The sequence below is a fragment of the Lynx rufus genome, unplaced genomic scaffold (genome assembly GCF_022079265.1).
Source record: "Lynx rufus isolate CCGP_SWC_20201006 ecotype Redwood Valley unplaced genomic scaffold, mLynRuf1.p SCAF_22, whole genome shotgun sequence".
Lineage (NCBI taxonomy): Eukaryota > Metazoa > Chordata > Mammalia > Carnivora > Felidae > Lynx > Lynx rufus.
In genome coordinates this window covers 66,412-93,262 of record NW_025814837.1, presented here as the reverse complement: position 1 = coordinate 93,262, position 26,851 = coordinate 66,412, and the positions used below count along the sequence as shown (strand labels likewise).

General features: G+C 36.5%; 1 protein-coding gene across 1 annotated transcript in view; it reads right to left on the bottom strand.

Annotated features, from left to right (window-relative positions):
* RIT2 (Ras like without CAAX 2) overlaps positions 1–26,851 on the bottom strand; it is a gene marked incomplete at its 5' end in the record, with an annotated part of 239,965 nt that overhangs the window by 179,762 nt on the left and 33,352 nt on the right. Inside the window, one exon of the mRNA XM_047086866.1 lies at positions 4,029–4,220. Within this exon, the coding sequence (XP_046942822.1) occupies positions 4,029–4,220 (192 nt within the window). The remainder of the gene's footprint in view (positions 1–4,028; positions 4,221–26,851) is intronic.

Below are 26,851 nucleotides of genomic sequence, written 5' to 3'. Positions count from 1 at the left end.
AAGCTCAGGGACCTATTGAAGCCTAGGACTGTAAAAAGGGCTTTAGAATAGTCTGGCTGGACTCAGGACAAGATGGTGCCCCTGATTAGAGAACAGTGCCTTTCAGTAGTTTTGAGCACCATTTCCTTGCCCTTAATTTTCCTCACATTCTTCCCAACTCTGGCTATTACTGCCTTGTCCAGCTCCTTGCCCTGGAGCTCCTCACTCCACCTCCAAAGAGCTATTGTTCTGCTCCTTCCTGCTCCAGTAAAATGCAATTGCTTATCTTCTATCCTCTCAGGAGCATGCTAAGATCCTGAAATGAATATAACAAATTTCATGAAAAACAATAATGGTTTGCAGGCCCAAATTATAAAATAGTGACATTTTAAATCAGAGACACTGGACATGTTCTCACAGCCCTAACTAGCTATGTGACCTTGAGCAAGTCACTGAATGTATTGAAGTTTCAGATAACTCATAGGTAAATAGGTACCATAAAGGAGCCTACTTTGTGGCCTTATGGTAAAGATGAAATAAAATTATGTGTGCTAAGTGCCTGGCACAGAGTGTTGCAATACTAAATGCATCATCAGGATCAGTGTCAAAATGAATATTGTTCTCAGAGAAAATACTCAAAGTTAAACAGAGCGCTTCAATATATTTTCTTAAAGACGTCATTTATGATGAAGGACATCAGGCAACAAAACGTGTTTCTTTTTCTTGGTAAAAAGGGACTTGGAATTCACCAAGATGGATTCAAAATGTAGCCACCCACTCTACCACACAAGCATGATAAGAAGCAGCTGTTATCATCAGCACTTCCCTTTCAACCACTTTCTATGAGGAAGAAGAGCTGTCAAGTAAAAACCCTGCTTCTCTGCCTCCTAACACTGAACATAAGCACTAGCATGATTTCCTTCAGAAGCTTCCAGAGTTTAACATTATCACTCTAGGACTCTTCACAAAACTCCTTTGAGCTATAGATGATGCAGGTGTCAACATCTTTGTTTTGGGGGGAAAATGTGGAAAAAACCCAAAACTAAAATGGAGACCTATCCTTTAAAGACTACGTGGATGGAACTGGAGAGTGTGATGTTAAGTGAAATAAGCCATACAGAGAAAGACAGATACCATATGGTTTCACTCTTATGTGGATCCTGAGAAACTTAACAGGAACCCATGGGGGAGGGGAAGGAAAAAAAAAAAAAAAAAAAAAAAAAAAGGACGTTAGAGTGGGAGAGAGCCAAAGCATAAGAGACTGTTAAAAACTGAGAACAAACTGAGGGTTGAGGGGGGTGGGAGGGAGGGGCGGGTGGGTGATGGGTATTGAGGAGGGCACCTTTTGGGATGAGCACTGGGTGTTGTATGGAAACCAATTTGTCAATAAACTTCATAAAAAAAAAAAAGACTGATGTAAGAAAAAGAGTACATGTGATCAGGGTTTTAGTCTTAAATTTGTCACTAACAGCAGTATTTTATTAAAATCAATTTCTATCAGTATACTTACTTCTCAAATATCCTCATCCATCAACTGCTTGCCTTACAACTACACGGGGCAGTTACAGGATTAAAATAAAGTGAGAATTGAAAGCATTTTGAAAAGGAAAAACCACTCTACAATTATAGGAACAATTATTTCTATCACAAACACCACAGCCAGAAGCCAAATTTGCATATCAACACTTCATTATTGGAGACATTGGTACATGAGCAGTTTTAAAAAGATTGTAATTTGAGTTTTCATGGTTTTTGCACTTTCTATGACTATCTTGTTTACTTGCTTTTATCTAAAAGGGAAAGTATGTCAAATCTGCTAAATTACTCAGCTTAATATTATTTTTTGTTATTTGTTTCAGTGATGTTTGTGATGCCTGTGAGTCACATCACTGCTAATCTGCAATTACCCAGGCTGAGACCGGGTATCTGTTGAACACCTTTGATCCTGGGAAAGCAGAAGCAGAGCCAGGATGGGGAGAGGAAAGCAAATGCCAGCCAGTGCTGGAATCATGGAGAGAAATCATTCTGCAGACAATGTGATTAACTTTTGCCTGAAGATGTTTCCCTCATGTTCTCAAATGTACTAGCTTACAAGAGTCACTTGTAGCTCTCTTGACTGGCATTCAATTAAAGGTTTATGTTTCCTAGAAATTCTGAGAAGTACAGTTAAATGTGGTCATGTAATCACTGATGGTATATTTGCATCTCAGGGTGCTCCCACATGTCATTTCCCACAAGTCCTAAAAGAAAATAAAAATTAAAAAAAAACCTAGAACCTCCCCACTCTTCAGAGGAGTATCTGAAGAGTTCACCACTAGACCTATACCTCTCTTTTTTTTCTTTCCTTTTTGTCAAGTATCACAAAAGAGATTCATATTTCACTGGTGAGATAAACTTGAATTCCTATCTCATAGAAATGTAACCATGTCATACTAAACACTACTTTGGGGAAAAAAATAAAGCAATGCAGAAGAACAGGTACAGAGGAGACAAATATTATAGCTCCTAAAAAATAGTCAGCTGCCACTTTAGGATGCTTAGATTTTCAAGTCAGATATACAAAAAATGCCGCTACAAAAATGTACTGCACAAAATCGTAGAAATTTTGTTTCTGTATTAAAAATAGATTTATAAGCATTGGCTCCATATGAGATATTTTCACTTGAGAAAACTTAAAAGTCATCTGATACAAAAATACAAATATATTTAACACTTAAAGTAGGAGTAAACTGTTTTAGTGAAGATTCTAGCCTTAGAAAAAGAATTTACGAGGTTACTTTAAGAAGAATAAAAATTATTAATTGGAAACACACAAACTATTAAAATCCAGCTCAAATTTAAGGGCAGTTTAAATAAAGATAAAGTATCTAAAATTATAACTAAACCATTCAATTTAGGTAATTCAATTTACAAAAATTTGTTTTGCATGACTTAGTAATTTAACTTTATACAAAGTGAGTCATGACAATAGAATTGTGAGATGATTTGCCTGGCCCCTGAACTAGGTTTCAGTCATTTAATCTCTTTAGGAGTACTAAGGACAACTGAAGTATCATTACCCTGTAGAGATGAGGCCATCAGTTTGCCCATCAGGCCCTGAGAGTGTCTGATCAGATAAGAATAAATTATAATGAACCACAAGAAATCTGGTAAAGGATTGCAGTCTGTGGTTTCTGCGTTATCAGAAGCTAGCCATAGTTTCTGTATTGTCAATTTTGTTTGTTTGGAGAAAGGAACTGAGGATCACAATGATACAGTAGGGGCAGCTTGAAGCAGATTTATGGTATATGGAAGGTGTTTCTTATTCAACCTGAAAAGTAGTAGCTTCTGACTCTGGAAGGTAGGAGGAGTCCTATTTTGATTACCCATCACTGCATGAAAAATTACTCTAAAATATGGTGGTTTAAACAACTCTATTTTATTTGCCTATGATTCTGTGGATCAGAAACCCAGACCAGGCTCAGCTGAGAGTTGTCTCTCTTCCATATGGATTGACTAGATTATCTTATAAAGTTATAGTCAGATGGTAGCTGGTTCTAGAACATGATAAGTAGCTTTGCCCACATATGTGGTGCCTTGGCAGGAACTGCGGTGAGGCTGGGTGTTGCTTTGTTCACATGGATCTCTCTAATGATTACATTGGTCTTTACATGGTAGCTGGATCTCAAGAGCAAGCATTTTAAGTGGCAAAGGTAGAATCTGCAGAACTCTTATGACTCTACCTCTATAGGTACACAGCATCATCTCTACTATACTCTACTGCCCAAAACAAATCATAGGGCCAGCCCAAATCTAAGGAGTGGGAAAACAGACAGGAGGATTCCATCATCCTGACGGAATAAAGATACTGCAAAGTAGCATGTGGGATGGGATATATTGTAGTGGCTAACACAATCCACCAGAGATTTTAAAAGATTTTTTTTTTTTTAGAAAATCACATGCGTCATTTCTTTCTCATAATTCTCAGTATGAACCTTGGAAAGCAGGCATACTTGGTATTACGTACTCTCGGAGTTAAAAGCAAACTGAAAAAAAATTTTGGCACTCACCTGGCGGAACTGTTCTAGGTCAATTTTGTTACCCACCAGCACCAAGGGAATTTCATAGGTGTGGCGGACTTGAAAAATGAGCTCTTTAAACTTGGCAGCTTCCTGGAATGACTGGCGGTCAGTGACAGAGTAACAGATGATGAATCCCTCTCCACCTCGCATATACTGCTCCCGCATGGCTGTGAATTCTGCCTGTAGAAAAAGAACAAAATTGTTACAGAATTTAAGATAGTGAAGCCAACACATCAATAAAAGGTAAAAAGTAGATAAATTATGAGACCAAGTAGTTTGGGTAGAAATTTTTAAAAGTTTATTTCTGGGGGTTGCATATAGAAAAGCAGTATGGGGTCTAAACATGAAATCTGAAAGCTTTAAAGTGTTCAGAGTGTTGATATTTAATCATAGAAAATTTGATTCAAGAGATCTTGGGGGGAGAGATTTTAAATAGCAGGTTAACTAATGAACTCTCAGGGATTATGCACATCCTTTTAATAGCTTTCTACTTAATGATTTCGTTTTAGGAAAGGGAATCTAATTTTGTGTACTCTGAACATTCAAACCTAGAGGAAATAATTTTCTCCTCAAAAAGATGAAAAGAAACACAAGTTTAACTTTGATTATCCTTGCGAATGGAGGAAGCTATTAGCACAGATAATCTAAGACCCAGTTTATGTGTTTGGGTTTTCTTAGATTTGTCTCCTGAGGGGCATCAACAAAGGGAACTTGTTGGCTGAGTCATGGGTCCCTTTCCAAGTTCTGTTCACTCTTACATCCTCTTCTTTCTCTGCAGGGAGAAATATACTGCTGTCCCAACCTGGGAGACACTGCTGTATTAGTTTTTCATGTTGCAGCCCACCTGACCTACAATTTCCAGGCAACTTAAAATTCTGCATTTGGTCTGAGCTGCAATACAAAACATTCCTTTTAATCTAAATATCGGTTTTCATTCACTGTTATTCTGCTGAATCCATGGTTAAAATCACAAGGGCTAGTTAGATACATGCAATGGGAAGTATAAAAATTAGATCCTGGCTGTGGAACAAGCCATATTCAACAGTAAAAGAACACAAGAATATATTGTGACTCGGAATGTTTGTGAAATAAGTCCTCAAAGAAAGGAAGGATCCCATGATCTTGAGCTGTATTTGAAGACATTGCAGAGATGGGAATTCTTCACCCAGTGAACTATTTATAAGAATTACTAAAATGCCTTTTTTAGAATAATTGTTGAAATAAATGTTAATTTGATTTAACATGGCTTGACTTTTGAAGGGTAGGAGCATTTACATAGATCCAAAAATTTTGGGAAACTGAGGTGCTTATGAGTGTAGAGAGGGTAATAAAGTTAATAGGTCCTGAGTTAGTGGGTGAATCTTTTTGAATCAACATGGGTTGGGTACAAACAGTATCACTGGGTTTAATCTATCATTAAAGTTTTAAGAACTTGACTGGTGGCCACTACAAATTAGTTTAAGACAGCAATTTATAAAGTCAGGATATAGAATTTTACTTTATCTCTGCTGAGTTTTATATACTAGTTAAATTTTCTTATACTCAAATTGATTAAAATTATTTTAGAGTGGGGAAAAAAGAACAAATTAAAAAAGTTCTAAGAACTTGAGCCCAGAAAGGAAAAATAAAAGACTTATCCAAGGATTAACAGCCAGCTGATGTGGAATTAGTTTGAATAACTTATCTTCTCTGATTCATACTATCACCATTTACTTAGTACTAAAGTTTATTTAAACTCAATTCTAAATTTCACCATGTGAGTGTAATGCACTAACATGGGAGAAAAAAAATCCTTTGGGCCTGTTTCTTCATCTGTAAGATAAGGTTGACTTATAAAAGTTCTGGTGTCCCTCACAGTTCTGGCCTTCTCTAATTCTTTTTATTTTTTTTTAATTTTTATTTATTTTTGAGAGGGAGAGAGAGGCAGAGTGTGAATGAGGGAGGGAAAGACACACACACACACACACACACACACACACACACACACACACACACAGAATCCAAAGCAGGCTCCAGGCTCTGAACTGTCAGCACAAAGCCTAATGCGGGTCTCGAACCCATGAACCATGAGATCATGCCTTGAGCTGAAGTTGGTTGCCTAACTGACTGAGCCACCCAGGCACCACTGACATTCTCTAATTCTGATAATACTTTGCCTCAGTCAGAATCCCACAGTTGATGTGGATTGACTAGAGACCTATGGACTTAAATTGTTAAATGAGGTTTCTCCAACTTATAATTACATTTTTTAAATAGAAATGATACAATTACCATAGAAGTATACATGATATTTAAGGATTTATTACATCAGTGTATATGATCAAAACAAGAAAAGTACAAACTAAACCAGAAGAAATTTATCTTACACTTTGCAGTTCATTGTATTTGCCAATTACTATCGTTAAGCATTAAAATTGTTTATTTTAATTGTCTGTTAAAAAATAACCCACACTCGGGGCGCCTGGGTGGCGCAGTCGGTTAAGCGTCCGACTTCAGCCAGGTCACGATCTTGCGGTCTGTGAGTTCGAGCCCCGCGTCAGGCTCTGGGCTGATGGCTCAGAGCCTGGAGCCTGTTTCCGATTCTGTGTCTCTCTCTCTCTCTGCCCCTCCCCCGTTCATGCTCTGTCTCTCTCTGTCCCAAAAAATAAATAAACGTTGAAAAAAATTAAAAAAAAAATAACCCACACATTGCAAATATTCAAGAGGTACAGAAGTATATAAAATTTAATTTTCTTATCACAAACTCCCAGGTTTCTTTCCCAAATGCATGACAGCTAATAGTGTCTTTACCCTTACAGAAATAGTCTATGGACACATAAGCAAAGACCTCCACATTCCACCTTTACACACTTCTTATTCTCAAATGGGCTCATGGTATATATAATTTTTACTTTTAACCTTAATTAAGATTTAATATCCTTAATACACCTTGGAGATCATTCCATATAAGCACAGGTAAGTATTATTTGCCATGAATGTATCATAAGTCCTTTAATGCATGTACCATAATTTATGTAACTAGTTGCCAATGAACAGGTATTTAGAGGCCTTCCTTTTATTCCTATTACCAACTATGCTGCAATATAGATTCTTAAACATCCATGTTGCACAGATGTATATCTGAGAAGTAGTATTGCTAGATGAGAGAGAACACACATTTTTACTTTTTAGAAATAGTACCAATCTCACCACTAAAGATGTCATAACAATAACTCTTTCCAACATTATGTAGAAGTACCTGTTTCTCCTCATTCTCACCAATGCCACTTATCAAATTTTTCTACCTTTGACAAATTTTAGGGTACAAAATAGAATCTTGTTTCTTTCATCTGTATTTGTATGAGAGTCATATTGAGCATCTCCGAGGTTTTTTATCTATTTACAAATTCTCTTCTAGATATGTTTTATTTTTTACTTTGAGTATTTTTTTTTGTACATTTGGACTGGAGAAGGTTATTTCTATATGAGACAAAAGAAAAAAAACCAATACATTTGAGTACATTAACAATCACTACATCGTAGAGGAAAGACTGATAAATTTGAATAAATCCAACAACCTATTAGACAGTCAAAGGACTGGAAAGTAAAATTCACAGAACAATATTGGATGAACGAGTGAGTGAATATCCAATTGTTCTGGTTAACTAGACTCAAAATCACATATATGTTATATTAATGGACCCACCAGTCCTCCCATCTGATGTGAATTAAAGTCTCTAGGTATGAGGTTATAGCATTAGTATTTTATTTTTTTTTGTATTCTAGGAAAATTTTTATTGAGCTCATAAACATTTTGTTTTTGTATGTCTGCCCCATGTTAAGGGATGACTGCTTTTGTAAATTTGTACTCATTAAATGTCATTTTTTTAATTTTATATATGAAATTTATTGACAAATTGGTTTCCATACAACACCCAGTGCTCATCCCAAAAGGTGCCCTCCTCAATACCCATCACCCACCCTCTCCTCCCTCCCACCCCCCATCAACCCTCAGTTTGTTCTCAGTTTGTAAGAGTCTCTTATGCTTTGGCTCTCTCCCACTCTAACCTCTTTTTTTTTTTCTTCCCCTCCCCCATGGGTTCCTGTTAAGTTTCTCAGGATCCACATAAGAGTGAAACCATATGGTATCTGTCTTTCTCTGTATGGCTTATTTCACTTAGCATCACACTCTCCAGTTCCATCCACATTAGCATTAGTATTTTAAAGAGCTCCTTGTTTGATTTTGCTTTGCATCTAGATGTAGAGGTTTATAACTGTGTTTGTGTTCAAACTGGTCTTTATAATGTGAGCACAGGACCTGGCAAGCACAGTACATACTTGCTTCCTATGTCTGTTACTCAGAGTATGCCCTCTAACAAATCACCTAACCCCTCAGTGCCTCAATATCCTTGTCAAAAGGGATTAGGACACACACTTAACCCACCTTACTGGGCTGTAGAAAGGATCAAATGAAAGAACAAATGTGAAAATGCTTTGATCAATTTTTAAAATACAATACAAATTAAGCCTATGATTATCTCTGGTACAAATCCTGCAGAATAGAACCTTTCACTGGGAGAACAGTCATGAAATCCTCTTTTAGCTGCATTAAATATAAATGTGGAAGCATTTATCAAATATGCTTAATTGTAAAACTAAGGTGTGTTTTTTTTTCCAAAAAGGAGAATCTTTCCACCGATAAAACAGATATAATTAAGCTCTCCCAATGAACGAGGAGGATACTTTCCATTTAGCTGATCTTATCCATAGGAACTCTTCATAGCATATATAGGTTTTACTTAAAGATGCACTGGAGGCTGGTGGGGAACAGAAAGTTGAGCAGAATCTTTACAGCTATTATCAACTTAATAATATATGATAACTGAAATCACTTTATAAAAAAATGCTATGTTCAACATGTTGCTTCCGTCTTTATTCACCCATGAATTAAAGATCTCTGTGCTTTATGTTCTGTGTATCCTGAATGTTAATATCTTCTTCATTTGCTTCTTGCTATAAACGAAACTTGTTGGTTAATTATTCAGGAGCATTACCAGATTCCATTTGCTATCCATAACCAGCAAAATATCTATGAAACAGACCTACTATGTAAAATGCTGCAAACATAACCATTTCTAATATTTTCCAACTATTCTGAGTAAAATGTTGTAGCTTCATCAGTTCCCCTTGATAGGTTTTCTTCTATTAAAATAGTGTGAAAATTCTCTTTATTCTGAACATGAAGTATTTTGATTAATCAAGTGCTTTCTAGCACAAAACACACATACCACGGTCAACACTGGTTGCCATACTCATGATAATGACATTCCCACGCCTAACTTATCTTTCTAGTACACAAAAAGTAAATGAAAAAAAATAAATCATTCACGCAGCTGACACTATGCCAAATGGTCAGATACGTAAACTAACAAAAAAACTTATGGCCCTGTCCAGGCTGGGGAAACATAACTAGACCAGGAGAAAACAAATGAAGAACAATTAAGGACTACATGAACCATGGAGATTTAGAGAAAGGCAAGGGCAGTTTGCAGGAGGAGGGCAAAGAAGGATTGGTGGAAAAAATGAGATGGGTTAGTTTTTTCTTAAAGTTGTCAACTGCAAAGGGCTCCTCAGCTTTCATGCAACTCTACTTCCAAAGATTATGTACTGTTACCCTTAAATAACTTTTCATGATCCAAATTCAGCATTTGCATGGCACTTAAACATCAAATGCCTACATACCAGTCCACAATTCAGTTTTTGGAGGCTGTCGGAGGAGCAAAGTGTTTGTTGCTTTTGTTTGTATTTTTAGAGAAGGAATGAAAAAATGAAATTATCAAAGTGATCAAAGTGTAGGTATCATAAATTTGCTATAATTGATGCAAAGTACCAAGATTGAAATCAATACTAATGGTGGTTCTTCAGTCTCAACTTGATGCCTTCAGGTGGCTAAGATTGTTCAATTAAAACGAACAAAGAGCCTTTCTAAATGCTGGTAGTAAATTGTCAAGGATTGTATCCAAAAGGCAAAATATAATTAATGAATTTATACTATTTTGTAGTTTTCAGAGAATATAGCCATCTCCATTATAAATTTGTCTATCCTTGTCTTTCAATATTTGACACTCATGTACTTTCAAGAATGCACTAAATCATGGAATACTGCCTAACTCATTCACCAAATATTTTTGAGTATTTACATGTGTCAAATTTGAGATGACTTAATACATATAACAAAAATATGAGTAAATATGGAAAAGAAAAAATAGAAATTAGAACACTCAAACCAAGATAAAATGCTTTGATCTGCAAATTTGACTTAACTTCTAGACAACCAAAGCTACACTGCGAACATGATCAATGCCATCACTTTTGTGGTCAACAACAACATACTCATGTGTCAGGTGACATGAGTCTCTCCCTGAGCACTTAGAGCTGAATGCAGTTTCTCTTATGGGGTTTCAAATGGGACAATACCCTCAATGTCAACAGGATCTGCAGTAGTAGGTTTTCTAAGAGTAAGTCTGTGTTTTTCAACTTAAGTTTCACAAAAAATTTTGTAGATTTACTCAATGATACTGCTGAAACACTCAAATAAGATCATGGAAAAGCTGTTTTGTAGAAAATACAACATGTTAAGATTGAGGAAGATAGTTAAAAATATTTTGATTTTAATGCTGAAAAACTAAGAAGTTCCTAGAATCTTATATGGCATGCAACACTGGAGGATTTATACTACCTAAAATCTGGATATAACAAATATTACTCCCATATGTAAAGTTCTTACCTCAGTGCAACTCAAAATAAATGCTGAGGTTGCAATGCAAACTACATAATTCATGGGGCCCAGTGCAAAATGAAAATGTGGGGACTTTTTCAAAAATTAAGCATTTCAAGATAGCAACAGTAGGGCATTAAACCAAGTACAGGACATTTTCATCATGGAGCCCTAGGTGAGTGCACAGATTCCTGGCCCATGAAGCCAGCCCTATTAGCATGGTAGAACCAGAAAAGAGTAGCCAAGAATACATGTGAGAATAACTCGAAAGAGAGGGTCCCTGGGCAGGTCTGTCAGAGGAAGGGGCAGTGGCAATTGTGTTCGGACATTAATTCATTACTGAAGTTTCCTGGCCCCAGTGAGGGACACAAGACTGGACAATGATAGATGTACAGGGTGGGAAGAAATGTGGGATTGGAGAAAAATTGAGGGATATGTGGTAGGGGACTGAAATATGTACTCCATATGGAAAATGTTATTACAGAAAGAGACATGAGTGTGGCTTACTCAAAGGGGTGACATGTTCCTGTTGTTGAATGAAGTCACATTCTGGAAAGCCCAGATAACCTGGTTTCAGATTTGATGTGATAGGAAATGAAGAACTCAAGATAATTTTTTAAAGGAGGAAATTAATGTAGCCCTATTTCAGTAGGATTGATCTGGCAACAGGAGTAAAGGAGAAAAGAGAAGTTAAAGGCAGAGAAAAATTTTTGAAGGCTTTTACAGTAATCCTGAAGTGTTTTTCCATGGAGGAAAAATAAAAGGGAAAACACTTGAATGAGAGATTGAAAAACAGAGAAATGGAGAGAAGAAAAATATTTATGACATTTCAAGGAATAAAAAAAGAAAGACTTGATGCCCACCAGTTTGGGAATGAGAGAGAAGAAATGGAAAAATGCTATTGATGGTTCTATCAATTATACCAGGCAATTATACCAGGCAATATTCTGGACTTTTGCACATGCTCTAACTCATTATTAGCTCCCACATTAGATATGGGGAAAAAAGGAAATTATAGAGATACTAAATGATACGGCCCAAGACCTACAGATACTAATTAGGAAATTAGAGAGACATCATACCACACTTCCTCTCCAAAGAAAGGAAGAATTAAATATAGCTCTAGTTTTTGTAGCTCTGGAGGCCGGACAGCTGCAGAAGTAGTAACAGGAAAAAGTGGATTGAGAAAGTAAATAACTTAAAGGTATTTTGTCTCATACAGAAGTGCACCTGTCTAGTTAGAGATGACACTAGATATCTGAAAGGAACTGTCCACAAGTAACTAGAAATCTGGTTTATAGGAAAGAATAACAACTAAATGGGAGAGGTCTGAAAGCCACCATCAGGGGACACATCTTTTGGATTGACCAAAGGGCCAAGAATTCGAGTGTAAAGCCGACTAGTCTGGATCAGTTTGCAGGGACCAGGAATATTTTCACCATTTTTTTTTTTGAAATCTGGAGCTTTGTCACATTGAGAGTATATTTATCTATTGTAAAGGAAATTTTATGAAAACAGTTTTTGACAGCTATTTTTCTAGTTTAATTTACTTCTTGCCAGACATGCTCAGTACTTAAGCTTTGTTTGTGCACTTGCAACTCTTTGTATTGTAATTCATATGCTTCACTCTCATTCCCAACACTAGACTAAACTACCTGAGGACTATTCAGCATTGTATTTTCCAAAGCATTAGGGACCATGCCTGGATCAGAGCCCAATTGATAATTATATTATCATTTGGTTAATTACTTGAAGCTAAATGTTTTTAAGTGATGTTACTATTCCCTGGGTGATGTACATTTAGGAAGAGGCTAGAGGATGAAGACAAAAAGAAAAGGAATCAAATCTCTAAACTAAATGGATAAGATTTTTAGTTACTCATTCCTGTACATGTAAGGCCAGATCTAGTTTAACTTTTAGGTAAACATATATTCCACTGAATTCTGCATCAATTAAAAAGTAATTTAATGTTCCTTATCTCATTCTCTACCTTCAATCATTTGTCTTGTTCTAAGAAGAAAGGATGATTCATGTAGTCTTCAGATGCATCAAATTTCTTTCCCATAGAAGTCTGTTTGCTTTTCCCCCATCTGTTTGATTTGTATTTCCTCAAAGATGCAGTTTCATGACTGCCTCTGGTGGTACAAATCCACTAAAAGATTTCTCATCACAGCTGGTTTCCTGTTTATGTTGGAGGTCACTCATACTGGGAGCTGCTTTCCTGCTGATAAAACCTACAGGAGAGCATCTTGGAAGAAGACAGTGTACCTGTGTTATGAAAGGATTTCATCCATTGCATTTTAGTCTTTCTCAATGTGATACTGAAATGATGATCCCAACAAAAACACAGTGAACAAGAAAACCCACCTGACAAAATTGCATTTGCTAATTGACTTAAGGCATGTGGTAGGATACTACTCTAAAGAAAAATTGTGATATCTGCAAGATATATATAGTATCTATTTACGAAAAATATGTCCTATATAGGTCACATGCTCAAACAAGCTTATCACACAAAGTAATTCATGTTTCCATAGCTGAATGGCAAAAATAAATTAGTTACTTCCAAGGTAAAAAGCAAATCATCTGGCATTGTAATACAATAATTTGTCTCTAGATAACTTAAATTTTAGAATCGTATTGAGAAGATGGCACATTCTCACCATACAAATGGGGAAAAGACACCCAGAGATGTAGTGTCCTCCATAATATCATAATTACAGTGACAAAGATTCTTTCTTTGACCAAATTCTTCTTAGGCTCCCCTGAACTTATCAACTAGGTATCAACTTTTAAGCTTCTGTGTCTCTACATTGTCAAGTTTTAGCAAGACTTCTGCTAAGTTGATTTAACTAGAATTTCCCAATATCCTATCTCATCATCCTCACTATCTAATTAGAGTCCGTAACTTCTACTGTCCTCCAGGTGATGTCTGATCACCCTGGCCTGCCTTCATTTAAGAATCCTACTTTGTTTGGTTGAGCCTGAACTCCCCTATCTCCTAAAGTTTCTTCTTAGCAATTTCCCATCTACTGATTCCCCACTCTGTTCTTTAGCTTTAAAGTCTCACTTGTCCATGCTGTATTCAGAATTGAGCCTGGTTATGTGTGAAGGGCCCCTTTCCCCATTACAATATTCCTGAATATAACCTATTTTCCTTTTACCACTTTAACTTTCCAGCTCTGTTTTGCCTTCAACAACGAGGCAGAGATTGCAGGGTTCCTGATCCTTGTAAAGTACTAGCTATATCTTACCTTCCAGTTTAGTTACAACCTCCTGTGTTGCTGCTCTAACCCTAGGCTCTCTTTTCCAATCAATCCATCATTCATTTATTTCCCTGTCCAACTAATCTTCTTTAAGCACTATAGATTCATTATGTAGCTCATCTGCCTCCCAAGGTCCAATGGTTATCCATTTGCTTTCACATCAAATCTATACTTATCTGCCTGATTTTAAGACCTTATATAATCTGATATCATGCTGCCTATCCACTTTTATCTCCAATTAATCCTGAATATGCACTCTCTGCTGTAATGGGGTCACTTCCTTCAATGTTTTGATCATATTAGTTTTCTCCTCTCCTAATTGTGCCTTCATCTTCATTGTTCCCCACACTTGAACTTTTTCTAGCTAATAAAGATTTTAGTGATTATTGACTGCAATTCTTTTACTCTGCAGATGAGAAAATCTGGGCCCACAAAAGTAGTGATGTCATCATTTTTTCATGCCAGGTCAGAAAAACTAGTCTTCTAATCTCTTTTATATTGTTGGAAAGCCAATTTTCATCTTCAGTGACCTGAGTACATACTTTTGTATCTATTATTTGTATTTTTATTGTATTGTATTGTATTATTTGTATGTGTTATTGTTTTCTATATTTTCCTCACTTATAAACTTCAAAATTTAGCAATTAATTGTTTCTCATATTATTATTTGAGTTAGATTTGTGTCATCAAGTATATTTTAAGTATTTTGAGAGTCAACATCAAGGCTTAAACTCTTTTTAATGTTTATATTGCCCACATTTTGGATATATGAAAACTTCAATCAAATTGCTGCTGTTTGAATGGCTGCCATTTCAGATAAATTATGTTTTTTCTACATTGAATGAATATTTCTGGAACAGACATAATAAGCAAAGTAGTGATGTCATTACTACTTTTAGAACTACAGGGGTGTAGTACTACGGGAGTGTGTAAAAAGACTTACAAGACACATTTTCCTTGATCAGTCTTAAAATTTAGAGGAAAAAGTTCTAAAATTTTATACTTTAAAAAAATGTTTATTTTCAGAGAGAGCACCAGTAGGGGAGGGACAGAGAGACAGAGAGAGAGAGAGAATACCAAGGAGGCTCCACAGTGTCAGTGTGGAGCCAAAATCAACAGTTGGATGCTAACCTACTGAGCCACCCAGGTACCCCTAAAATTTTATATTTTTAAGGAACATGTCTACACAAGAAAAATCAGGACAATTTTTGCTCCTGTCAGCCAATATCCCCTGTTTAAAAAGTTTGCCACCTTGTAAACCAACATATAAAAATAACTGAATATACTAAAAATTATTTGCCCTGAATTATTTCAACTTCCTACAGTAACTGTGCTTACAAGATAACTTGGTTACATGAGCATAATTGTGCTTCATTTTATTTTTAAATTCAGTGAGTTTCTCAATGTGTTCCTAAAAACAAAATAACTTTGTAATTCTAGTTTGGTAATTTTAGAATCATTTTCATGTAGCTATTTAAAATGCAATAATTAAAAATTTACACATTTGACTATAAGAAAAATGATATGAAAAAGATAATGAGGAGAGTTGCATTTTGAAACTATTAACATGGGTTACTTTCATCATGTTGTCTGTGAGATGCCCCAAAATTGATTTGGTGGAGAAGATGATAGTTCTTATGAATTTTAAATTGCATAATAAAAGAGAATAGATATTAATATATGCTTATATAATATATATTAAAAGAATGCAGTTCATTGCCTAGTCCATATAAAAATTTAGGACATTTTCTGAACCCATCTCTATTGCAGTGATATTTAAAAATTAGAAATTTCCTGTTCAAAATGCTCCCTCAAAAATGCAATTGTAATACCAGATTTTAAATACATCTATAGTATCTTTGGAAAATAAAATGATGGCAACAGTACCTCAAAATTTATAAAAGATAAAAGATGAAAGCAGAAACGTTATCAGAAGTCTTTCTAATGAAATCTTAGGAATTGTCACTGAGTCACCAACATACAGAATAAGTAACAGTGGGTCAAGGGACAGCTATTATGATCACTAAAGGAATAGCTGGGACACAGGACACCTCTTTACCCCCACTTCAGTAGCTATGGCTATTGCCCTCTGTGCAAAGCCCTGCTAATGCTATTAAGGAAAGTGGACTATCTAGCTGGAGAATATCTTGGTGTGGATTTGAGGAGGGCAGGGGGAGGGAAAAGCATATATTGAGGTGATTCTGAACTGCTTCACAGGAGAACACAGTGGGCAGTGGCAAATGAATGAGACCCTTCTTAGATGGAAAATGCACTAACAGAATTCCCAACATCATCCCTAAAGCAAACAGCTCTCTCCTCACCTTTTTGTAGAAAAAGACCTGCCTCCATGTCTTTCAGATTTCAGCATATATGGATGCCTCTGGAATGGTTAAGAGCCATAATGACCTTACTAACCTATCATAGTGCATGATAGACAATGTTACTACCATTTTCTGTGGTACCCCAGTGGGACTCTAAGATCCAAGAGGGCAGAGAACTTATCTAGTATGTTCATCTTTATATGCCCTTCACACAATAACATGTGATATATTAAATATATCAGGTATTTAAAGCTAACAGATGGATAAACTTTTCAGATCACAGTATCAAGAGCATTATCATTTAACTGATGGAATTTTTAGGATGCATATCAACTTCCATTTCTCAACCAGCTTTTGTTGTAACAAAAGTAGAACCCAAATTTCTAGTCATACTTAATAATATTAGGGAAGTTCCATTTAAGTATGTGAAACAACTAAGAAAAGCGCAACATGTTTTTCCCCCAGAAAACTCATAACTAAGAGCCATTCTCAAATTTCAGATGATGGAGGTGAAAAATCAGAGACACTACAAATTTTTCTAACCTTCTCAACACTTTTCCTCAGTCCTGGTCATTCTATGATACCCATTTTTTATAAGTATCATACTTATAACAACAATTTAATCCTGAAACACATTCTTCTATTACATGTGATGATCTTATCACTCCAATTCCACATCAAGGTCAGAGTACAGCTGATCTGATGAAGAGAATCTGACTTAAGAGCACCATAAACATGACTTTGAATTTCCTAGGCAAGTTTCTTCACTTTGATGACCATCTATTTCTTCATCTGGAATACGGAAAATCAATGCTTCTCTAATACCACCAATGTGGAGATTAAATGATATAATGTGTCATTATCTATAAAAATGACTTACAGTATGTTTGGTTCTAAAATGGTTTGTCAATGAAAAATACTAGCTATATCCCTGTTGTCATTTATATCCAACCTTTTGGAAAGAAAAGTAACAAACTCTAATTTCAATGTTTTATTACGAAATAATTTATTCACTGATGTAATTTCCAAAGTCCTTGAAAATATATCTCCTTTTATATGCAGTGGAGAGTACTGTTATCAGAGTGGATCTAAAATTATATTTTATGCTACTCGGACTTCAGAGGTTTATCAGAGAAGCTGAAAAAGGGAAATAGTAAGAGTTTGACATCCTAGAAATATGGTCATAAAGTAAGCTGTCTTGCATGATTTCAGAGGTAAGCAGGAAAGGGGAGGGGGGAAGGTAGGAGATGTGTTCTGGAGAACATCAAATCCGTCTGCAAAACTGATTTAGTTATCAACTAACCACAAAGCTTCCTGCTCTACATATTTCAGAGTTGAATCCAATTTGCTCAAATCTAGATTGAATAAAAAAGAGCAATAAGACATGGATCAAGTATTTCCCGGAGTTACATAAATTTACAAATAGGGATAAAAATGCATTGGGGAAAAATAAAAGCCTACCCAATCTTATATCAAAGAACCCAGGAAATGGTACTTGTGCCTCTTTAGGGAGGTAATGGGATAAATAAAACTCTTCAAGAGGCAAGGGATTGGCCATGGTTATTTGAAAGGCAGATGTAGAATGGTGGCCAAGGCCTCCAGAGTTTTCTGCCTCTCATAGAAGACTCCAAAGGCTCTACAAGGTTGCTTCATGTTAACAAAACCTCAGAATCAGGCACAGAGTAGACAAATGGAAGACTGTTCAAATATGGGTCTCCAAAACAGTCCAAGAGTTTAGTACTTAACACAGAGGTAATATGACTGATGTGAGAAAAAGGGCCAAAAATAATTGCCACTGTGCTCTTAACACAATAGATGCTTAAAATTTGATATTTGAACGTTATAAATGAGAAAATAAATCATGTGTGGATTATGGCTGAGGGTATAAAATAATAAAAGAAAATAAAGCAAGACACTTTTAATCAACACATGCAGAAAACTTTATGGTAAAAAAGCCTATCTAAGAGATACCTGCAGTGAGACTATGCAAGCGTGAACTCACATATTTGAGATTTCTGTCCTAGATGGAGAAAAACCAAATGGCACCTGGTCTTCAGGATTCAGTAGAGGTGAGCACATTGGTAGGCACTTCTGAAGTTTCCAAGTCCTTTCCTTCCCTCCCTTAAAAAAAAGCATCCTTCAAAGCTGCCGATGGAAAGCTGAACATGGTGACAGGTTTCACTTTAAAACTCACTCTAAAGGTGGTGTTGCCTACACAAACACCAAACTGTCTACTCCAGTGTTAGAATTTAGTGTTATTTACTGAAGAATTATCTGAATATGGAAACTATTCTTTTTCTATTTAGGTAAAAAAAAAATCAACAGAAATATCAACCTACTCTGACAAAAGATTATTAGTAACACACATGATAGATTACATCTGATTTGCTTAGAAGAGATTCAGTAAAATTGACTTGGAAATTTTGCATGAAGTCATTCAAAACATAAAGCAGAGGATTTGAAGTCTGAAACATGCCAGAAAATTAAGACTAGGAGGAGAGGGAACAGACCTCTGGGCTTCAAAGCCAGCCTGCCTGCGTTTGAATTCTGGAACTCTCTGGGACTCTGCTTTTTCATTTGTGCACAAGAGCATTTACCTCACAAGGTTTTTATGATGATTAAGTGAATTAATACAACTATAGCTCTGTGAAGATTTCTCTATGTAAATCACTTCCAAGAGTTCCTGTGATGCAGTACGACCCAATATCCCTTTACCCCTGTTCCCCTCGGTCTGTTTCCTCTGGAACCCAAGATAGACCCACTAGCTCTACTTGTCATAGTCATCAAAAAAGAAACGTAGAAGTTGCAACTTGGACTTGCCCTTTTTAATCACCTATTTTAGACTCAGAAGGCTACAAATGAGTCTAAAGCCACAGATAATTTCCTACAGAAGGACATCTTAATTATCCTCTAAAATGACTTGCTGACCTTTAACCCGGTCTAACTACTGAAAGAAAATAACTGTTTTAAATTTAAATTTTTTTGTTTTATTTCACATTGATTCCAGATTTGTCCTTTTTAGTTTTAGTTCTTCAGCATTAGTTTTTATTCCCCAAAACTGAATTGCAACTCTGGTTACAGAACTCATTCTCCCTTTCAGCACTAGGCTAGAAAACAACATAACTTTGATAGCTCTTGGCACATCATATAATATAGGGAAAAAAAATACTTCAGTTTTTTTTTTTTAATTTCCATAAGTACCGTAGTTTGAATATAGGACTCAAGCCAGGAGGATTTGCTTGAGATGATGAAATACAAATTCATGGCAATTTGCATTAATCTGTCCATTTCCCTGTTGTTTGTCTACCTGAATGAAGGTCTTGTAGGTATAAATCATATAGATTAACACTCTGAGAAGCAGCCAACACTTGTGTTTTAACATATTTGTTCAAGTAATTTAACTGAAGCTGAATAGCAATGCCTCAGGAAAGGTATATTTTAAAGTCTCTATGCTTTTGCTTATGCAACTCCAGTTTAAATGTTGCAGGTCCAATATTCTCAAGCTTCTGTTGAAAGTAGAAATGGTCTCGGGGCACCTGAGCGGCTCAGTCAGTTAAGCATCCAACTTGAGGCTCAGGTCATGATCTTGCGGTTTGTGGATTTGAGCCCCATATAGGGCTGTCTGCTGTCAGCACAGAGCCAGCTTTGGATCATCTAGCTCTCTCTGCCCCTCCCCCACTCATATTCACTTTCATTCTTTCAAAATTAACATTAAAAAAAGTAGAAATGTTCTTAGATTTTCAATATCTCACAAAGTATTCTACATATTCTCCTGTTCTACACTCTCTACTGCACGGCAGACTGCCTGATAAGGTGCCGGCACACTGTACTTAGTAGATCTTCTACAAATAGTTGTTAAAAAAAATGAAGAATCACACTTTACACAATTTATATGGCTCTTTCATAAGCTTGGTTGATACAATGGGATTTAAAACTATTAAGAGTTTTACCTAACAGATTAGGAAAAGGACGCTCGGGAATATTCAATACTTGGACCAAAGTCACAGAATTAGTCAGTGGATGGTGAAGACCGGAATTTTAACTCCACCTGATGCTAATTCTGGTACACTTCCCACAATTCCATGCTGGTAAATTTGCTAACTCTTACAAGCAACAATGCCATTTGTTTTCTTGTATAAAATCCCAATAGTCTAGGACTGTAAGTGCAACTGCTGATAGTGTAAACCAAGGCCCCATTTGTTCCCAGTTTAGATCTTAGAAAATAACATTCATTCATTCAGGCGTGACACTCAGGCTTCTAATACATATATTTGGCTTACTGACATTCAGCAGAAGGGGAGTTTTAAACCACATCTAAGGGATAGAAGGAATAGTTTAATCTTGAATGTGGGGAAGGGATATCCAGACTGAGATTTTATAGAAGCAAAAGAGAAATGAGCAAGTGGTGTATATCATTTTAAGCAGATTTGCATGACCGGAGCCAAGAGCTTCTGTCAGGGAAGAAAATAGACTGGTTGTACATAGAATCAGGATAGGAAACTGTCAAGATGGTATGATTTGAGGGACACTAAAAGCCATTCCCTTGCCTAAAAATACTTTCCCTACTGACCTCCCTCCCACCCAGCATTACTTATTTTTCTGAGTTGAAGCATTGAAAGTTTCGGTTTACAGACAAATTAGTTTTCTAGGAGAGATGAAACTTCCATTGTTTGCTGCTTATAGACATAATATGAAATAGTTGATTAGCAACAAGTAATGCAAAGGGTAATTAACTTCTTAGAACAGTGAAAGTAAATCCAGAATAGTCACGTGGACAAATCTTTCTAAAAATACCTGCTTGAATTCATTGCTCTTGTTACTCACCTACCCATTTACAGAGTTGTCCAGAGCAGTTAGGGATAAATAATCATAACTTGCATAGTCTCAGGATACTACGTCCCCCTTGCATGACATTCCATGGGAAATAGGATGCCCTTGAAAGAATAGCAATATATACCACAACTTGGTATGTGATCTTCAGTTAAGGAATAGTCTTCCCGGTCCCAGTTTCTTCAGATTTTTGAAAAGGTAATGATAATCACTATCCTTCCTAACCAACAGGATTTTTGTGAATGAGTCACATCAACTTCTTTCCTATGAAAAAAAAAAAGTGCTATACAAATGGTAATATATTGGCTTTAAAATACTAATATCTGAAACATTTAAATAGAATTAAGAACTAACATTTCGTAGTTATTATCAGTCAGGTATTATTCTGGGAATTACATAAAATTTCACTTAATTTTCATAATGATCCTATGAAGAAGGAGCTAAGGGACTAAATAGAAGAGAAACTAAGGAACTGAGAGATTAACTTGTCCAAGGTCCCACAGCTAGTTAAGTGGTAGAACTAGGATTATTGTGATAGGTACTTTTATTTTTCTCATTTCCACCATACCGGCTTATAAAAGAATAAGCTATTCTCTTAATGGTAACTCAAATTCTCAAGGATATCATTTAAGTGTAAATCCTTAGACATGCCATTTCAGAGCTGTCATCTTAATTGTTCAGGTTAACAAAATAGTATATCAAATACCTACACTGATTTACCATTCAGCTTTCAAGGTAGAAACACTCCCTTAGAGCCTAGAAATGACAATTGAACACACAACAACTTCTCATTTTGGCTTGGCATATGGACTGCTTTCATCTCATGCAGAGACTGGAGGGTACTGTCACGAGGTCTTTCCCAAAAGGAGTGGTTGGTGCCTTTTCTGAGCCTCTTTAATTAGGCAATACGCATGTCCCTCCACTATCGGGACAGTACAGGAGGAGTAGAGTCTCCACATCTGAACCCACTTTCTGCTGAGTGTACTTGCCTCATATACTCAACATGCCACTGAATGTCACTACTACATGCAGTCTTTCTTCTTAGTTAAGAGTTACCCTAGCTTCCCATTGCTTTGGTCCTAATTATGGAATCATCCTGGACTCTTCCCTAGTTTTCCGTGTCTTACAATAAATCAGTCTATTTTGTCAGTTCCACCTTCAAGATATATCCAGACTCCAGCTACTTTTGTTTCACCACTGATGCCACCTTGGTACAGGTCACCATCACCTCTCACTCAACTTATTATATTAGCCTCTCAGCTGCTCTTCCTATTCCTACACTTGCTCAGCCGAAGTCTTTATCAACACAACATTCAGAGTGAGCCTCTTAAGTATGTCAGATCAGGTCTTTTTCCAGCTGAGAACAGGCTAATGGCTCCCCATATCATTCGGTACAAAAGCAAAGTCATGACAATGGGCCAGGAGACCTTATGCAGACTGTCCCTCACCCCTCACCTCTCTGATCAGGTCTCTTAATACATTCCCCTTGCTCATCACATGCCAGCCATGCTGGCTTCTTCTCTGTGCTTTGAACATGCTGATTATGCTCCTGCCTCCCAGCTATAACATTAACTGGCCCTCAGATATGCACATGGCATACTCCCTCATCTCTTTCAGGGCTTTACTTGAATGTTAGCTTCCAGAAAGACCTTCTCTGGCCACCTTATTAAAACTCCTCCCTCACCCCCTCCACACTCCCTGCTCCTTTTTTCTCCACAATTCCCAGTCCATCTAACAGACCATTGAGTTTGTTTATATGTCTCCCCTACTAAAGTGTAAGCTTAGTGAGGTAGAAGATTTGCATCCCTTTTATTTCCAGCTGTAACCCTAGTTCCTAGGCCATGCCTGGCACAGGTAGGTGATCACAGAGTCTAAGGAAGGGGTGATTGTCCAGGTGGGCATTTATGATTTTGAGAGCAAGTGTGTATCTCAATGAGGCAGCACCTGCTTAGCTCTAGAGTACTTTGCACATGGTAGGGAGTGCCAGAAATCTGGATTTTTGTGATGCATCTCCCCATTTTGAGATTGAGGCTGGCTGGCTCAGCCAGTGGAGTGTCTGACTCTTGATTTCAGCTCAGGTCATGATCTCGTGGGGTATGGGATAAAGCCCCACATTGCACTCTGTGCAGATAGTGCGGAGCCCACTTGGCATCCTCTCTCTTCCTCTCTTTCTGCGCCTCCCCCATTCTATCAAAAATAAACAAAAATGTAATAAAAAAAAGTTTTGTTGCTGTTTTAACTCTTCAAATCAAACAAATGTTATATAGACAAAGACAGTTATGCTCATAAGTCACCAATTTTAGGGCTCTACTCTGAGCCTCTTGGATGCTAAGAATCCCTTTTGATCTAACACTCAAAGATTTTACCCAAGTCCCATTTACTAGATCACACTTATTTCTATGAAGATGTGTAATTTATTAGAGCTAGTATTTTCAAATATCCCAGGAGAGAGATTATATCACTTCTGGAAAGTCTTTTTCCATTAAGCCTTCTAGGAGAGGCAAGAAGGCAGCTATAATAACTAAAGTAGTTTTGAGAGGGATTGTTATAATTACTGCAGACTAATAAAACCCAAGAATTAGTTTTGGAGTTTTGTTTATAAAACCACATTTCTCAACATTTTATTTAATGACTAATTACATTATTGAATGTGGTACATTTCTATCTAATTTTTTTTGTCAAATGTAATTTCTTTCCATTTGATAACTTCAGCATTTCTGCTTTAATATATTATATGTGCATTTTTGTCACTGACCACTTAAAATTAACTTAATTAAACTGCTCATTGATATCTACTTGATAAGAAATTTCCTGCAAAGGGCAATCACATTCTACCAACATGAATAGCTGATAAGTGAATCTACTATTTTCAAACTTCTTATCTCACGGGAGAGAAAATGTTGGGATACCAGTTTAACACACATTTAGGCATAGGATTCTTTCTTTGAAGAGTCCAAGCAGATTGGCAAAGATTTCTTGTGTTAGACTACTGCAAGCTGAACATGCCTCTGAGAATTTGACTACCAGAACCATGTGAACTGGATATATGCTTTTTGACACTACATGAGCAAACATAAGTTTTGTTGTTGTTTCCCTTTGACAGAATAAACAGGCTGATTTCAATCAGGCAGTGATAAGCTTGCATTTGGTTTGGTTATTAATTATTTTGTCTTAGTGCGACCTTTAACTTCTGGTCTTAAAAAAAACCATTTTATTTGCTTCTCAGACTTGTGCAAGGACTCATTTTATCTTATCTATTAAAGACAGTGTTTATAAGATGAGAAAGCTACACAGAGCAAATCTGACAATAAGATCAAACCACTTTATCAACAGCTGAAAGGTAAAATTAGTCAAAATGTTTGGTGGATTTTAAAATAGTTATTGTATTTGAAATGTTTGTTTGAGAAAACACAGAAACGAGGATTACCAGGTAAATAGGTTGTTGTAGACCCAAAAAAAGCACTGATTGGGTAATGTTTTTAGTTTTTAGTTCTTTTTAAAAAATGCAGAATCAAATTTTTTAAGTTATGAATATTTTGAATGCACATTTTATGTAACTGTACATTATCCTTTAAAACAAAACTAAAGTTCGTCAATTAATACACTGGCCATGATATATGAACAGTATTAAAGAATATAGTAATTTAGTCTAAAGGAGTACAAAACTTTCAATTGATATAGTATGTTTATCAAAGTCAATCTTGGGGGGCACCTGATTGGCTCAGTCGGTTAAGCATCCATCTTTGGCTTAGGTCATGCTCTCACATTTCATGAGTTCGAGCCCTGCATTAGGCTCTCTGCTGTCAGCTCAGAGCCTGGAGCCTGATTCAGATTCTGTGTCTCCTTTTCTCTGCCCCTCCCCCACTCACGCTCTGTCTTTGTCTCTCAAAGATGAACAAATGCTAAAAAAATATTTTTTAAAAAAGTCAAGCTTGGGTGCCTGAGTGGCTCAGTTGGTTGAGCACCTGACTGTTGATTTTGGCTCAGGTCATGATCTCATGGTTTGTGAGTCCGAGCCCCATGTCAGGCTCTGCACTTTTAGCACAGAGCCTGCTGAGGCTTCTCTCTACCCCCCGCCTTCCCTCTCTACCCCTCCCTTGCACATGCTCCCTCTCCCCCTCTCAAAATAAATAAACATTAAAAAAAATGAAGCTTTAGTCAACTTCTATCATAGACTAGTGGTTTAGAAACTAGCAAGCAACATCGCTCTGAGGGCTTCTTCACACAGCTTGCTGGGCCCCAGAATTTGCCTTTCTAACAAGTTCCCAGGCTATACTGATGCTACTAGTCTATGACCTACACTTTGAAAATCACTGATGTATCTGATGTGTTTCTATATTCCCTTCTTTCAGGGAAGTCTGTTACAACTGTATTAAACATAACACAGAATAAAATTCTTATGTGTAGGAAGTAGTCTATGCTCTTTATAACCACAGTGAATCTAATGTTTCCTGTCAGTTTTGAAATTTACAGTGTATATTTTTTAAACATTCTATTTACTCATGTATATTATACCTACAACTCAGAGGGATTTCCAGTGGTTAAAAGCTATTCGTATTTTTTATTTGCTAACGGAGATATTATTTTAGGGACAGAACAGAGTATTCTTGCTAAATTGTATAAGCAGCTTTATAATCTAAATGTTTCCAATTTTGTCCTTACTAAGGGAGGAACTAGGAATGACCCAGGATACTAGGAATGACCAGGAACTAGGAATGACCAAGGATAATGCATTGACTTAAAATATCAAAAATGTAATTCCTGCTGCAGGAGGTTTAAGATGATGTTCTCTATCAGTTCTGAAGAGATGTAAAATAAAAGAATATTTAGTCTATCAATAGGATCCAAAGATAGTAAAGAAAGTAAAAATATGCAGGGCCAAAATTAGCTTTGAGACTCCCTTAGTAGCCTTGAATTTCCTGACCAAATCATGCTTTTAGAAGCTTGAAAGATGAATGATGGCCCTTTTTGCTTCTTTAAAACAAACAAACAAACAAACAAGCCCTATTTTGGTTGATTTTAGGCTTTCTTTGCCTGGCAAGAAGGGATTTGGGTCAAATAAGGGAAGGGAATCTCTCATACCTCTCTCCCTTACATAAAAAGCCTGACTAAGACTATGAGGAAGGATTTTGGAACTTCCAGCTGAGCAGATCAGGGAATAATTCACAGAAAAGCTAGGTTTGTGTTAATTCCTGTCTCAGGGATAGAATTTAGACATTGCAGATATAGGGGGAAATGACCCTATAGGAACAAAGGGTATTCACAAAAGCAAGGAGGTTGGAAATTGAGATGCATAAATGATGAATGATTAGTGGTTCTACTTGGAGAGGAAGCTTAAGAGGGCAAAGTGAATTCCTTTGTCTGGGAAACAAGGTTGACAGCTAGACTGATTAATTCATTTGTGGAGCCCAGGTCAAATTGTTTGTGAATGTTGTGATCAGTTGACTCTTTACAATTCAGTGGGAACAATTGCAGTTCAGTTGGAGCAAGTATTTCATTGCCCATGGCTGAGCACATTAAGGAAATGGAATTGAGTTTTTCCAGTGGTTTGTGTTGAATTTCCTGTATTGACCTTTGTTACTTCCGGTGCCATTTGACAACTGGTTTTGTACAGTGTATTAGAATAGCTCCTTAAAA